At 52.0% G+C, this 14,624-nt stretch overlaps 1 protein-coding gene across 18 annotated transcripts in view; it reads right to left on the bottom strand.

Moving 5' to 3' along the window:
• The window catches only part of NFASC (neurofascin), a 186,125-nt gene extending 171,888 nt beyond the window's left edge, over nt 1-14,237 (bottom strand). For 16 of the 18 annotated variants that reach the window (XR_014780741.1, XM_084790349.1, XM_084790365.1 and 13 more), the window contains exon 1: nt 2,734-2,866. Coding sequence is in view for 15 of the 18 variants with exons in the window: in XM_084790349.1 (XP_084646475.1) it covers nt 2,734-2,840 (107 nt within the window). In the remaining 3 variants the exon portion in view is untranslated. Of the gene's footprint in view, nt 1-2,728; nt 2,867-14,123 lie in introns of those variants that run through there. The other 2 variants (XM_084790351.1, XM_084790366.1) reach the window with 2 other exon arrangements.
• Nucleotides 14,238-14,624: the final 387 nt, after the last annotated feature.

Raw genomic sequence — 14,624 nt, 5'->3', positions numbered from 1 at the left:
CTCTCGAGATCTGCCCCACCTCAAAGCCAAAACGGAATCACCAGATCTTAGCCACCTCCTCCTCTGTGTGCCTCTGAAAGGACCAGCCGCTGTAAGCAGAGCCCGATTCAGTCCACTGGGAGCCTCTCCTGCATACAGTTCCACCTGAGCCAGCCACTAAAGCACAAATGGCAGGTCCTGCCCCTGCTCTCTGGGGAGCTGGCTCTGCTTGCTGTTGGTGTGCCTGGATTTAACTCTCTGTAGCTTTTGTGATGCCAAACAAGGGGGCAAGGGCTGAGAACCGTTGCACAAAACTGGGAAATATGTAGGCTGTTATCAGAAACCACCCCCCCCCCATTTAACCTGAGCCCCAATCAAGCACTTCAACGTCAGAGCCTTGATCCAATCAGCTCCCGACAGCAGCTGCAGGTGATGCTTCTGCGATACCAGGAAAAGCTGGCGGCAGCCGGGGAGGCCCTGATGCCAGGAGAAGCTTCCTGCCCTGCCCCCATAAGCGATAGGGAGGGGACTCAGAAGGGTGACAAAGACCGGGTCAGTCTCCCAGCAGCATGTCCCTTGGACAAACATGGCCTGAGGGCCAAACAGAACTACTGCATGCCACATTTCAGTCAGTGGTGTCCAGTCCCTCAGCATTCTAAAGCGAGAGCCTCTCAGGAAACAACCAGAGCAGACGCAGTTTGTATCTAACCTCCTCTGTTAAGCCTCTAGATTTCAGAGGAGGCTCTAAGACAGGGAAGTGGGGGGCTAGCCCTGTTTACAAAGGCAAATATAATTTCCTGGGTTGCATCTCTTTTCTCAGTAATATATTCCCCCCTCTCTCACGCTCTCTCTCTCTCTCCGTCCCCCCCCCCCTCTCTCTCTCTCTCTCTCACACACACACACACACACACACACACACACACACACACACACACACACACACTTTCAGTCTAATCCAAAGACTTCAGGTAGAAATTTCTCTCTCTCTGAAGAGCCAGCTTTGTCAAGACAAAAGGTAAAATGTACTGGGTGGAAAGGAGGTCCCTCCACTCTCTCCTGCGTGCAGTTCCACTTGATCCAGCATCCTTGGCCAAAAGAAGGACAGAGCTCTGCCTCCTTTCCTCTGTCTGCCCCCTACAAGCAGGGTCCTAGTCCCCAGGGTCTTCCTTGCTCCATACCTTGTCCGTGGGCAGCTTCAACTTGGGCTTATGATTCTATGCAATCTGAACCTGCCACATCTCTGGCCCTATTAAAACCACACATCTCTTGACCACTCAGGTCTCAAAGGCTGTAGCCTGCCCTTGCCTGGCTGGAGATTGGAACTGGGCCCAGCAGGCTCACCTCAGTTCCAAGGTTAGAGGAGACACACCAGGGCCTTCCCATCAGGAAAAGAGAGAGCAAGAAGAGAAACACTGTCATCCTCTCCCTTAGACCTAGAAGAGGCATCTTTGTCCAACATCACACACACACACACACACACAGAGAGAGAGAGAGAGAGAGAGAGAGAGAGAGAGAGAGAGAGAGAGAGAGAGAGAGAGAGAGAATCCAAGAAAGGAGTCAAAAGCAGACCCTGGCCCAGGGAATGATGTTGGGACCAGAGCCCCCCCTGTGATTCAGCACTCTGACCACTCCCAGCCCAGCCATGGACAACACTCATGACCACTTCCGATGCCAGAGTGCTGACTCGGAAGCTGAGCAAGGTCCTTGATAAGACCCCCCCCCAACTCTCAGAGCCTCCATCAAGGCTTCTCTGGCAGGTCTTTGTAGCCCAGGACTTAAGACAAGTCTGGGGGCCGTTCCCTTAGACCTGTCTCTTTCCCGAGCTTCATGACCTCCCCGAGCTTCCCAGAGTCCATCTAGGAAACAACCCTGAACAGTTCCATGAGAGGAGAGGACCACCCAGAGGCCTGCTAACCCGAGTGTCTCTCCCTGAAGGATCAAACACGCAGCAAAGAGCTTTGGGAAGAGGGGGGCGGGGGGGGGGGCGGTTGCATCCACAGCAGTGAACACCTGGCCTGCAGAGCCCTAGGCCTCCGTGGCAGAGTAGGATGATGCATGAGTGGGTAGGCTGAGTACAAACCCAGTCAGCACCAGCCCTCCAGCACCAGGAAGGGCAGCTGGAGAAGGTAGTAGGCCAGCTAGGAACCACGGAGAGAAGGGGAGCTGCTCCAGAGGGAGTGTGCGGCGTAGGAACCAAAAAGCCACCGAGAAGGGGTTGGGATAGGGTGTGGAGAGGGGACCGACTCGGGAGGATAACCGGGAAGGGAGCTAAGGGAGAGCGGCACTACGCAGGGCGACCGGGTCAAGAGATAGGAAAGGCTGAGGGAGGGCAAGCAAAGGGGCGACGGGTGAGGCAGGAAAACATAGGCGGAATGGGGGGACTGAAAAGTGAGATGTGGAGATAAGAAGCGGGGTTGAGGGGTGGGGGGCTGCAGGACTCAAAAGATGAGGCTGAGACAGAGAGGAACAGGGAAGAGCGAGGAAGAGGGATGGAATATGGGATGTTGCCAACCGAGTCTGAAAGGCTGTTGCGGTGGAGAGGGATGAAAGCGCGAGAGGGAGGCACCGCCAGAATACAGCGGATTCCGGGCAGGTGGCCTTGCAGAGGGGAAAAGGCACAGGGCTGTGGGTTGAGGGGGATGGGGCAGGTCTGGGGATGCAGAGGGACTGAGGAGGGCGGAATCGCAGGGGTGCCGCTCGATAGGCTTCCGCTACCCGGTTCTGCTACCCACCGGGTACCAGCGCTCACCTTACCTCCAGGAGCTCAGGCTCCAGCCGCGGGCGCAGTCCCAGATGTCCGCTGCCGGCGCCGCCACTTCCCCCGCGTCCCCTGCAGCGCCTCTCGCCGCCAGCCACCGCATTAGGGCAGAGACTAGCCCGTGCGCGCCCCCGGGCGGCCAGCGCGTCCCCGACTGCCTGCGTGCGCGTCCCCGAACCCCCTCCCTTCGTGCGCGAGAAGCTAGGACCAGGACCTAGCAGCACGGAAGGATGCTCAGGTGGCACCGCCAGAGAGCTAAAGAGCAATTCGCAGACCTAGGCCCTAGGAACCCTATTTTCTCAATTGATCTTGGATGCTCCTTCAGGAGAGTGGCACTCAATGTCGCCGGACCTGGAGCCAGAACTGCCGCGAGTCTGTCCTGTAAATGACCCTAAATCTAGGAGTTCTTAGAGGCAGGGATTTGTCCACAGCGTTGGAGGGCCTAGCTTAGCAATACTCATGGTCGACCATCCAAAACCATCTGCTGATGGAAGAGTTGTCCTTCCGAAGCTAACAGGGGGAAAACCTTGAGGGGATTGCAGGCAGATCTTGTTTTAAAACTGTAAGACCTGTTCTGCCCACGGGAGACTCTGGGACACTGTCGCACACTTGAGTTAGGGTGGAAAAAACCTTGAACTTGGAGGCCACACATCCAAATGTTAGTCCTGCCTGGGTGACTGAGCAGGTATGAGCTTGCATTGCTAAGATCCCTCCTCCTTGGTGAGGAGTGTTTAATTTGGCCTGCCTAAGGCACACAGGCAGAATCCTGTGCTCTCAATTATCACCTCAAAACAGTAGGAAGGTCCAAGGTGGGGAAGGAGAATCTTAGTCTTGAAGGAGCCCCTTTGAAGCGTCTACTTCAGCTCCCCATCCAAAGCTACAGCCCCTCTGAGTTCAGTGCTCACACCCGTGTACCAACTTCACCTGCCTGCCTTAACCCCGCCCCCAGCCTGTGGGCTCAGGAAAAGAGAGGTTAGAGATCACTCTCCTGCTGCAGCTGCAGCTGCAAAGAGTTTGAAAGCCTGGAAGCAAGACTGCCCCCTAGGTGTCAGAACCCGGGGCAAATATTTTCTCCATGGCTCCTACACAGACAAACCATCAAGTCATTAAAAATCAACATTTCAGCATCACCCAAGTCTCATCGGTTCTGAGAAGGAGACTTCACCCCACCAGAGCCAGGTGACACCAAGGAGCCAGTCCACCCGACCAGAGGGCTGGGGGTGGAGGGTGGGGAGGTGTCACGGTCTAGAAACTCTGAGAGGGAGAACTCGGGAACAGTGGGTGCTGCTCCTCGCCCTTGGTAGGTCCCAGACACCTGATAGACTCTTAGAAGACTTGGAGGAAGGTACTTAGAAACTCTCAGATACCTCAGGTCTGTGTGCAGGCCAGGGCTCTCTGACACCCTTTACTAAAAGTGTCCAGTGGTAGCTGGCCCATGGGATAACCATCCTAAGAGGCCCAGTTCCCTGGATCTTACAGCATGGATCCCTGTAGTGGCAGGAGGCGGTTATCGGTGGGTGAAACATAGTGGCTATGCCAGCTATTCACGAGGCACCCGCTGGACTCCAAATGCCATCCTCACCGTATCAGACGTAAGAGATGAGAATTTGCTTATTTTCCTTTTACTATTTTTGAAAATATTTATTTCTTTTATGTGTAGGGGTGTTTTGCCTGCGTGTGCCATGCACCAAGTGAGTCCAGAACCCAAGAAGACCAGAACAGTCTCTCTCTCTTTCTCTCTCTCTCTCTCTCTCTCTCTCTCTCTCTCTCTCTCTCTCTCTCTCTCTCTCCTACAAGCAACCATCTTCCAGAGACTTCCAAGGAGGAGGGGAGACATGGGCATATTGATGGAAAATTAACTTGGGGATGGCCTTTGGGAGAGCAATTTGGCAGGATCACTGAGACTCTGTTCCTGCTATCAATGCCACTTTTAAGGATCTGGCTGGAGAGATGGCTCAGAAGTTACTAGCACTTACTCTGCTCTCGCAGAGGACCAGAGTTCAGTTCGCAGCACCTCTGCCCACAGTCTCACAACCACCCATGACTTCAACCCCAAGGCATTTGACACATCTGGCATCTGTGGACACTTGAGCACACTCACACTAACACACAGGCACATGTACACTCAAGGACACTCAAACACAAGCACACATACTCACACACCCACACAAACACACTCTCACACACACACTCTTAAATGTACATACACTCATACACAAGCACACTCACACACATACACACACAAACACAATCACATATACACTCACAACACACATACACTAACCATAATTTAAAATAATACAAATAATTTTTTTTTAAATCTGGCCTGCACAAACATGGGCACAAGCTACGAAGCTGTATAAATGCAGAGGCATTGAGTGTGGCCATAGGAAGGCAGTGACTTGACACTGGGAGAATGCTTTCAGGGGGAGGGGAGCAGCAAGCAGGTTTTGGAACACCACACATGGAGCCTCTCAAAAGAAAACCCAGTTACAGCATGCAGAACGTTTTCTCTTGCTGGTGGAAAAATCAAAGCTAACTGGGACACGGGCAGGCACACGCAGAGGGGATGGCCTAGTCCAGGTTAGGAGACTAGGTCAGAGTTATAAAGGCACCAGGAGGGACCTGGTCGGTGTTGAAATCTTCTGCTTACCAAGTCTTTTGTCCCTTGATCCTCAGAAGAAGCCACCAAGGTGCAAATTGTTTTGCCCACTCACTATGCGGGAAGAGGCCTGAAAGGCTCTAGTGAGCTGCCACAGGGGAGGATGACGCAGGGGATTGACCTGAAGGCCCTTGCTTTGCTTTCTCTTGGTCCCTCAGTAGTACCCGCTAGGCCATCAGAATGCCCTGCCTTATAGACCATGGGTATCTCCTGGGGTCTTTGGGCCATACCCAATGGTCTGTGACAGCAACTGAAGCAGGTGGGTAAGAGTGCAGCACTGCTTTCAGAAGGCTAGCACCAACACCACACTCCACCACCACCCCCACCACCCCCCACCCCCGTCAACAAAACCAAAGTGGGTGAGTCCCGTAAAAACTCTGACATCTGACGACACAGCTGCTGAGGCCTCTGCACCCCACATAGTGTCTCAAGACAAGTCGGAGCTGTCCAGACCTCCACTGAGCCGGGATGGCTGGATGTTGCTCTTGCATCTCGCTGGATACAGCAGCACATGTCTCCTCTCTGTGTCCTTTCACTGGGGTAGATCCCAGCCACACTCTAGCTCTCCTGAGTGCTCTGGGTCCTGCAGCAAACTGCATGGTTTGTGGGCTGCCCCCTAAAATTATAGACTGTACGTATTGAAGGAGCAGATGTGGTGGGGAGTCAAGGTCTCCAAGGCCCACAGTGAACCTCGTTCCCACATTCAGTCCTGCCATGGGTGGCCAGAGCAGAGTGACAGCCACACAGAGCTGGCACGGTGGCTGGCCGAGGGCGTAGAAAAGCAAGGCTAACTGTGGCTTGTTCAGAGGGAACACAGAAGTACAGGTCTGAGGAGGCTCCTGCATAGCTCAGAGAAGGCCTCGGAGAAAGCAGAGGGGTCACAAGGCAATGGTAGCCCTTCTTCTCCTCCTCCTCCTCTTCCTCCTCCTCCTCCTCTTCCTCCTCCTCCTCCTCTTCCTCCTCCTCCTCCCCCTCAACTTGGAATCCCCAAGCCTCTGTTCTTGTCTCTCCCAGAACCCCCTGCCTTGAGCCAGGAGGAAAAGTCACAACCCAGCTAGTGTATGGAACTCAGGGAGGAAGGGTGAGAAGCCAGGACCGGATTCTGAGACTTTTCCCAGTTAGCCAGGCAACCACAGACCTGTCCCCTGTCTCCTCCACACCTGTGGCAGCATCAGGCAAGCAGAGCCTGCCTTCCCACAGGCCCTTAGCACCTTCCTCACTGAGACACTGAAGAGCTTCTTTGACTTCTCTGCCCTCACCCTAGGGAGGTCAAAGGTCAGAGGTCAGAAGTGCCTATCTGTCTGCTTTCCTCTTTCCTGCTTGGACATTTAAAAAAACCAAAACAAGATATGCTTTGGAACATGGCTCCAGCCTGCCACATCTAAGGGCAACCATGTCGCTGAGCTCATGAGTCACTTGCCAAGCATATGCCTCAGACTTCCAGAGGCTGAGTCCTCTGCAGGCATGTGGAGTGGGTGAAATGTCATTTCTGGTGGGGCCTGGCAGTGAAGGGAGGCAGTGAAGTGGAAGGAGAGGGATGAGGGGGGGTGGGGGAGAAGGTGGGAGGGGGTGAAGAGAAGGGGAAGAGGGAGAGAGAGGAGAGAAAGCAGTGCCCAGGAGACGGCACTGAGTACAGCGTGTGCCCCACTTCCTAGGGCCAGGCACCGTGAGAACTGCCCTGGGCCTGCCTAGCCGCAGTGGGAGGAACTGCCCTCACAGCTGTCATGCATAAACTCGGGAACGTGAGGGACACAAACACCTGCGAGCCCCTAGCTACAGCAGCCTCCAGTGAAGCACCCAGCAAAAGAAGCCCGGCTGCGAATGCCCGCTCTCTGAGCACATAAAGCACAGCTTCCTGGAGGTTTTGGAGGATAGATATCTTGCCAGTTTGCCTCATCTATCTGACCCTGGACGGAGGCTGAAGCAAGGTCTCTCCCTTGCTGAGAGTCCTGGAGTTAACCCATATTTAAGGTGCTTTTCCTTTGTCAGGTGTGTGGTTTACCTCTACATCGGGCACTGGGGCTAGGAAGGCGGAAGCAGGAAGGTGGCAGGTTTGAAGTCAGCCTGGGTCACAGAGTTGGACTCGGGCTCAGAGGACAGAGAGACGTTCTCCTGCTGAAGCTGGCTGGCCTTCAGCCATGCTGGTGGACTTCACACTGCCAACCACAAAGATAGCTATTGTGTCAAACGCGAGTGGTTAAAACACAGCAGAGCTTCTGCAATCTCTTGCCCACTTTATCTTTACGGCATCCTCCTATTTTAAGTCACAGCCCAAGCATCTCTTAATGAAAGTCTCTTACCCTGCCAGCCCTGCCCTCTTCTGTGGTGTGGCAAAAAAAAAAAAAAAAAAAAAAAAAAAAAAGGACCACAGTTAGCACCCTCTTCCTGGCATTTAGCACGCTGGAGCTGGGGACTTAAATCTGGTCTGTATATTCATAGGGTTAAGCTCAGCGGAAGCTGCGTTGGTGCTGCTGGTGACCACAGCTTAAACATGCACTAACTAAAATAAAAAAAGACTCTGCTTTCCAGCCACTGCTGCCATACCGTAAATGCACAAAAGCCACACATGGCTGTTGGTTATTATGTTGGGCATTATATTGGGGGCTGGAGAGGTGGCTCAGTGACTCAGTATATTGATATATATTATAATATGATATATTATATTGGTGAAGTACACCACAGAAAGCATAGGACTACTTTATGACAAGCATCACTTGGGGCTTTATATTGCCCAGCCTGCACAGACAGTTCACAGAGGGCCTGGAAGAGTGATGCTCTCCCTTATGCCTGGTAATGAATTAGTTCTTGGTCAAAGAGGACACTACATGTAGTCTAAGGTGGCTATCTAAAATCCACAAATGCCATACAATGAATCAATTATAAATGAAATAACAGGTTTTTAAAGTTGTGTATGAGTGTGCATGTGCGTGTGTATGTGCGTGCGTGCGTGCGTGTGTGTGTGTGTGTGTGTGTGTGTGTGTGTGTGTGTGTATGTGTCTGCACATGAGTGCAGGAATTCAGAAGATGTTGTTAGGTGCCCCAAAGCTGGCAGTAGAGGCAGCTGACATGCATATAAGTACTAGGAACTGAACTTGGGCCCCCTGAAAGAGCAGTCCATACTCTTAAGCTTCCTGCCCCAGAAGCAGACAGATTTTGATTACGTATCATCAACTAGATAAGAAACTAACCAGAGGAAGGAAACAGAAGGAGACTTGACTGCCCTCGTCACTGTGTCCGTTTCTCTTGCATGTGAGATGCATGCTGCTTTGCTGGAATTATTTCCTCAAGAAATAAATATTGCAGACAGAAATAGCCTACTGGGGACAGAAACACAGCCAAATAAAGTGTCTGGATTCACAGAGCAGCCGGAGCATGCTGGACACAACAGCCGAGGATTTTCCAGAAAGTGAGTTGTGTGAGGCCCTTGCCTATGGCTTTCTAGGAGCCACAGATATGTGATGTGTCCCCATCACAGGACTCTAGCCTCTGCAGGTATCCTGCCTGCATGAAGACCTTGTCACCTGGATGAAGACCTTGTCAGACAGAACCTTGGTCTCTGTACTTCCTCGTCCCTGGGGGGGGGGGCCCATTTCCTCTTCTTTTTTTTTTAATTTTTTATTGAAAAATAAAATCATTCATATTACATTTCAATTGCTATCCCATCCCGTGCATCCTCCCATTCCTCCCTCCCTCCCACTTTCACCCCATTCCCCTTCCCTATGACTGTGACTGAGGGGGACCTCCTCCCCTTGAATATGATGCTAGGGTATCAAGTTTCTTCTTGGTAGTCTGCTATCCTTCCTCCGAGTGCCATCGGGCCTCCCCAGCCCATTTCCTCTTCTGTAGCTGTGATTCCGCATCAGTGGTCAACGTCCCTCCTGCCTTGTGCCAGACACTACACGCTGGGGCAAGGAGAGACACCCTTTTACTTCCTGGTGCCAGGCTGCAGGCCAGCTGGCTATGGCCCCAGCCTGTCCTACTAATACCCTGTCTGCACCCACACCACTCCTGACCTGGTCTAAGCCGACTGCAGCTCAGAACCCCTGGGGGTGGGGGTGTGCCTGGAGAAGGCACCTGTTTGAAATACTGAATTTCAGGTATGTAAGCTGAGCACCTGAGCCCAGTGGCCTGAGCAGGTGGGTAGCCTCCTCTTCCCCGTGGACCGCCACCACAGCTCTGCCCTGTAGGTGGGATGGCATGTGCTTCTAGCGCATGGTGATTTCTCACAACTGCAAGCTGTTTGCTCAGGCTTCTTTTTAAAGGACCCCCAAGTAGCAATTAGTAACAAAGAAATCTCTAGTAAGTAATATGGCTTTGTAAATAACATCCTCGATCATTTCATCTTGCCCCGATAAGCCTGCTTCTTCCTTCTCAGAAGTCAGGAGCTGGGAAGAGTTGTCAACCAGCTAAGCAACACAGGCTACGGACCTGGGACCAAGCTAAGCTGGACCCCCGTCCTTTCAGCCAGGAGAGCATTTTTAGATGAACTGATGAGCAGCCACCAGCTAAGGAGGATACATGAGGCTTCTGAGCTGTTTTTTCTTGGGCCATTGGATGCCTGTGGTCTGTGAGTATCAAGTACCATGAGCAGGTGGGAGCTCCCTGCAGAAGGGGAGGGTGCTGGGAAGAGAAAAGAACCCCAGACAGTGTTTCCTCCAGTCCTGACAAAGACCAGATTTAAAACTCCAGGAACAAACAAGGACATGTCACCCACCCCTCCTGGGCTCTGTGTGTGTGTGTGTGTGTGTGTGTGTGTGTGTGTGTGTGTATGTGTGTCCACATGAATATTTAATATCTGGCTTTCTGGATGCAGAGAAGCCCTGTTTTCAACATTGTCTTCCAACTTCTGTGGTGTAAATTTTCCCTCAGGGGTCAGTTTCAAAGTCCTACCATGATGTCACTCTGTGTCAAGTACGGATACCTATGTCACGCTACTGTTTTTGCATTTCTACCTGTCAGAGACAGAAATAACCTTGAGATCATAGGCAAGAGCAAAATGAAAAATAACTAGAAAATGGAGAGTTTAAACTATTTCTACTTTTTGTAATGTTGGGGCTCTAACTTGAGACGTCATGCATGCCAGGCAAACGTCCCTGCCTGTGACTTACACCCCCGCCATCACTACGTTTTAATACGTACTTGTTCAGTTGTAGAGTTGGGCATTTTTCACTCCTAGTAAGGGCTCTACTTCTTTAAGCCTCTCAAAGCCGCTGGTGTTCAGTGGTTGGCTCTGTAAGCTGGTTTGAGTTAGCGCCCACACATGCCTGCCCTGCAGCCACTCACTCGCACATGTGATCCCGTGACAGCCACTTCCAGGTTAGAATTCCTGTGTCGCGGCCTCCAGAATGCACGTGATGAGGCAAGTGCGTGTTTTAGGAAGTTGAGAAACAGAAGCGTCAAACACGGGCCCTGGTTGTCAGCACTAGCATCTTCTCAATGGCCAGGGACAGCTCAGAGGCCCTGGGTAGTTGCCCAGGCCCTCGACTCACCGCTGTCCTGTGCAGCACGCTGACTCAGTAGCCCTGTGGGCCAGGCCATGTGTCGGGATGGCAGCTTCCTCTCCAACCCACTTCCTTTCCTAGGATGTGCCCTCCCACTGTTCTCAGCTGGGAGATGACAGCCTTGAAGCTGACTTGCCTGTGTCCAGCAGCAACAGAAAGGGCCGTGGAAGCCTGGGGCCGAGCGAGCTTAGGAGCAGGGCTTTGCTGCTAGGCAAAGGTTTGGTGATGGGAGAAGATGAAAGAGATTCTGGTTTGGGTTCTGTGCTGGTCCAGGCTTTCCTACTTTGTGCTTTCCAACGCACACTTGTCAGTGCTGTCAAGACATGACACGTATCTATGGGTCATCATATTCACTGGGGACAGGAGTAAGATGGAGAAGGGAGGTTTATAATCTGACTAGTGAGTAATTATATATTTTTTTATACTAAAATAAAAACAGCTAGCTGGGCATGGTGGAGCACACCTTTAGTCCTAGGACTTGGGAAGCAGAGGCAGGCAGATCTCAGAGTTCGAGGCCAGGCTGCTCTACAGAGCAAGTTCCAGGACTGCCAGGGCTACACAGAGAAACCCTGTCTCGGAACAAAGCGGAACAAAGCAAAACAATAACAACAACAACAACCAGGTGACAGCACCGTGCTCACTGTGTGCCTGTCTCTGGTCCCAGAACTGGACGCATAGAAAGTACATTGAGTCACTATGACCCTCCATAATGGGAGCACATGAACAGAAGCCTTGCCTGAGCTCCCGCAGTGGAGAACAAACTGAGGGGCAGCACTGAACCCCCAGGCTCTGGTGTCTTATCTCCAACTACACACAGTACGTCCTCAGGCACGTGCAGACTGCGTGTGTGGCAGCGAACAGTGCATGCTTTGAGGATTTGCAAAATTGATTATTTTCCTGGGCTGGGTGGCAGTGGCAGGGGATCCACCTGGGGCAGTTGGTGGGTGGCTTCTCTGCCCCTCCACATGGGGAGCAAGCGGAAGGATTGGGGGTGCCTTGGGCAGAGGAGGTGAAGACTGACTTGGATCTTGGAGAAGCCACCTGCACATTCAGAGTCCCTTTTCCTGACATCCTGGGAGCTGTGAGAGACATCTGCCTTCCCACACCGGGACCTGGGCAAACCCTCCCCCACGGCATGTGGCATTCAGGGGTCACCCAAGGAATGGCCAAGGGGATGGAGGTGGCAGGAGATGAACGTCACAGTGAAAGTATAAGCAACGGCCCTAATGGACTTGCTTTGGTGAGAGGAGAGAGGGGCTGGTTGCGAGAAAGTGCAGAAAAGCATTTCTCTGCGATCTGGCCAACGGAACCAGGGCAGGGCGCTCGCTGTCTGCTGCCCTACATCCTGCCTTTGAAAGGTTATTTTAGTTTGCCAGGTAATAAAAGGAAATCTCTTCTAAGGAAAGTGGAGCTGCAGGAACTGCTCAAACTCTTCTCACCCAAAGCTATTCAGGACAGACCGGACCGCACTGGGCTTGTTCTAGGGGGTCCCTCCCTGTGGTTTGCAGACCACTCCCTGGGGCTGTGGGGCACTTGGTCAGCCTTCAGCAGCTATGGAGTAGGCAGGGTGTGGATAATTGCTCCCGTTTTATAAATAGAGAACTGATCCCTGGAGCTGGGACAGGCTTTTCTGGACTCTCGCTGTCCCTGTGCTACTCCTCCATGGAGCGGGTTCAGAGCGACTGCTTACCTGGGAATCTCGTGAAATCTTTGACAAGTAACTATTACCACCAAGTCACTGTTTTTTTTTAGAACCATAATTAGTTTCATGACTCTGGGATGGTCACAGGTTATCACAGTTTGATTTCTGTTTCTGTGACTGTGACAAAAACAGAAGCACAGTTTTCTCTCTGTCTCTGTGACAAAAGGCAAAAAGAAAAGTAGGAAAGAAACCTTACAGTTTCAGCTTAGGGCTCCATGCGGCAATGTCAAGGCAGCAGGCGCTTAGCTCCTCACTCCCCCTCCATACTCAACGGCAGAGAGAAACAAATGCATGCTTAAATTTTTTGCTTGCTTGCTTTCTCCACTTATACGGTTGAGGAACCGCTGCCTAGGAAATGTAACACCCTGGGATGGGTCTCCCCACCTTTCTTAAGGCAACCCCTAATATATATTATGCCCACAGGCCAACTCAACATAGACAATCTCTCGCCGAGACTCCATTCCCAGGTTCCTCTTGGTTACGTCAAGTTGACACAAATGGAACTGGAGACACTCCATCAGCTGTGCTGACCCAACCATGGGGACGAGCAGAGACTAGAAACCCCAGCACACCCATCGGCATCGGCTGCTTATAAACGCGCCTGCGCTGCTAAGCGTCAAGCCTGGGAGAAACAGATGTGTGCTCCAGCTGTCCTTTCTCGGTGAGGACAATGAGGCTGTGTTTCCTTCTTCTCTGTCCTTCATGACACGTGGTCACACCACACAGAGCACTGCCAGCCGGAGAGGCTCCCCCAAGCCTTGGTGTCAGGGTTTCCTACTGGGGGCAAACAACGTGTAGGCATGACTGACTGCCCCAAAATAACTGACCTTGGACTCCAGTCTCTCCAAAGAGCAGTTTGCTATCACCTGATCCAAGGGCCCACTGTGTATAGCCTTGCTAGGATATCAGAATACATGATGGTGAGGTCCAAAACCTTAACGTCAATGAGAGCATTCTTATCAGCCTGAATGTTGCAAAGGTTTGGAGGTCACATCCCGGGAGCCAGGCAAGTCCTAATCCTGTCGTCACTAGGGAAGTTACTCCTCTGCTTCACAGGGACCAACTCAGTCAGCAGAGTACTCTAGATGAAGGAAATCAGAGTTTCTCTTCCTTGTGGCCCTTGGTTTTATAGCTCTGGGCTCTGCTATTGAGAAATCTGTTCTGAAACCCAGTCTGTGTCTAGTCTCCAGAGCCTGTAGACCTCAGGAAGGATGCAGACTGTCCTAGGTGCATAGTGTGTCTCTCTACAGAACCTAACTACAGAGCAGGTCATCCCATTTCTGAGTGTCAGGCCCTGCCTTAGCCCCAGGCAGGAACTGGTTTCTCTGCCTTGTCCACGGGCTGAGCTTCTCCCCGAGCATCTCTGGCATCAATGCCCTGCTTGCTCTAGCTGTTGCCTTCTCTGGGACTGTGGGGTTTGAGCCTCGCTAACTGCCTCTTGGCTTGGACTCTGCAAGTTCTCTGGACTTTCCATCCCTAGATTTCCCTTAGCTTCTGGGAGTGTTGCTCCCTTCTGCTTACCTGGCACCAGCAGAGGAGCCCCATCATTCCTTTTTCATTGTTGTCAAAATCAGTCATGCCACACCTGAGAGTACGTAGTGATGCTGTGGAGGATTCACCAGCCAGGTTTTGTCCAGAGCTCTGCAACAGCAAAAGTTCAAAGTTTTACAGTCCTGGTAAACCACAAAGAAATGCTGTAGATAGAATGTTGGATCTCAGTGACCAATCAGATGCTTTCTATGGGTTCTGCTCATAACAAGGCTGCCTCAGTGACCAATCAGATGCTTTCTATGGGTTCTGCTCATAACAAGGCTGCGAACCTCAAGCCTCTGAAATTCTTCCTGGGACTAGAGGGACTTAAGGAAATTTGGGGTACCAGCCCTTATGAGAAACCTCTGGGTCAGATGTGTCTGCAGTGAAATGTGTGAATCTTCACAGAGAAGCGGAGATCATCTCCAATTCAGTCCTCAGCTCAGCTCAGCCTTCGCCACTTTTATAAAAAGTATTCAGTTTCTGAATAGG

The sequence above is a fragment of the Acomys minous genome, assembly GCF_964271855.1.
Source record: "Acomys minous genome assembly, chromosome: 1".
In the NCBI taxonomy this organism is placed as follows: domain Eukaryota; kingdom Metazoa; phylum Chordata; class Mammalia; order Rodentia; family Muridae; genus Acomys; species Acomys minous.
The sequence above is the reverse complement of the archived record's forward strand: the minus strand, read 5'-3'. Positions and strand labels throughout refer to the sequence as shown.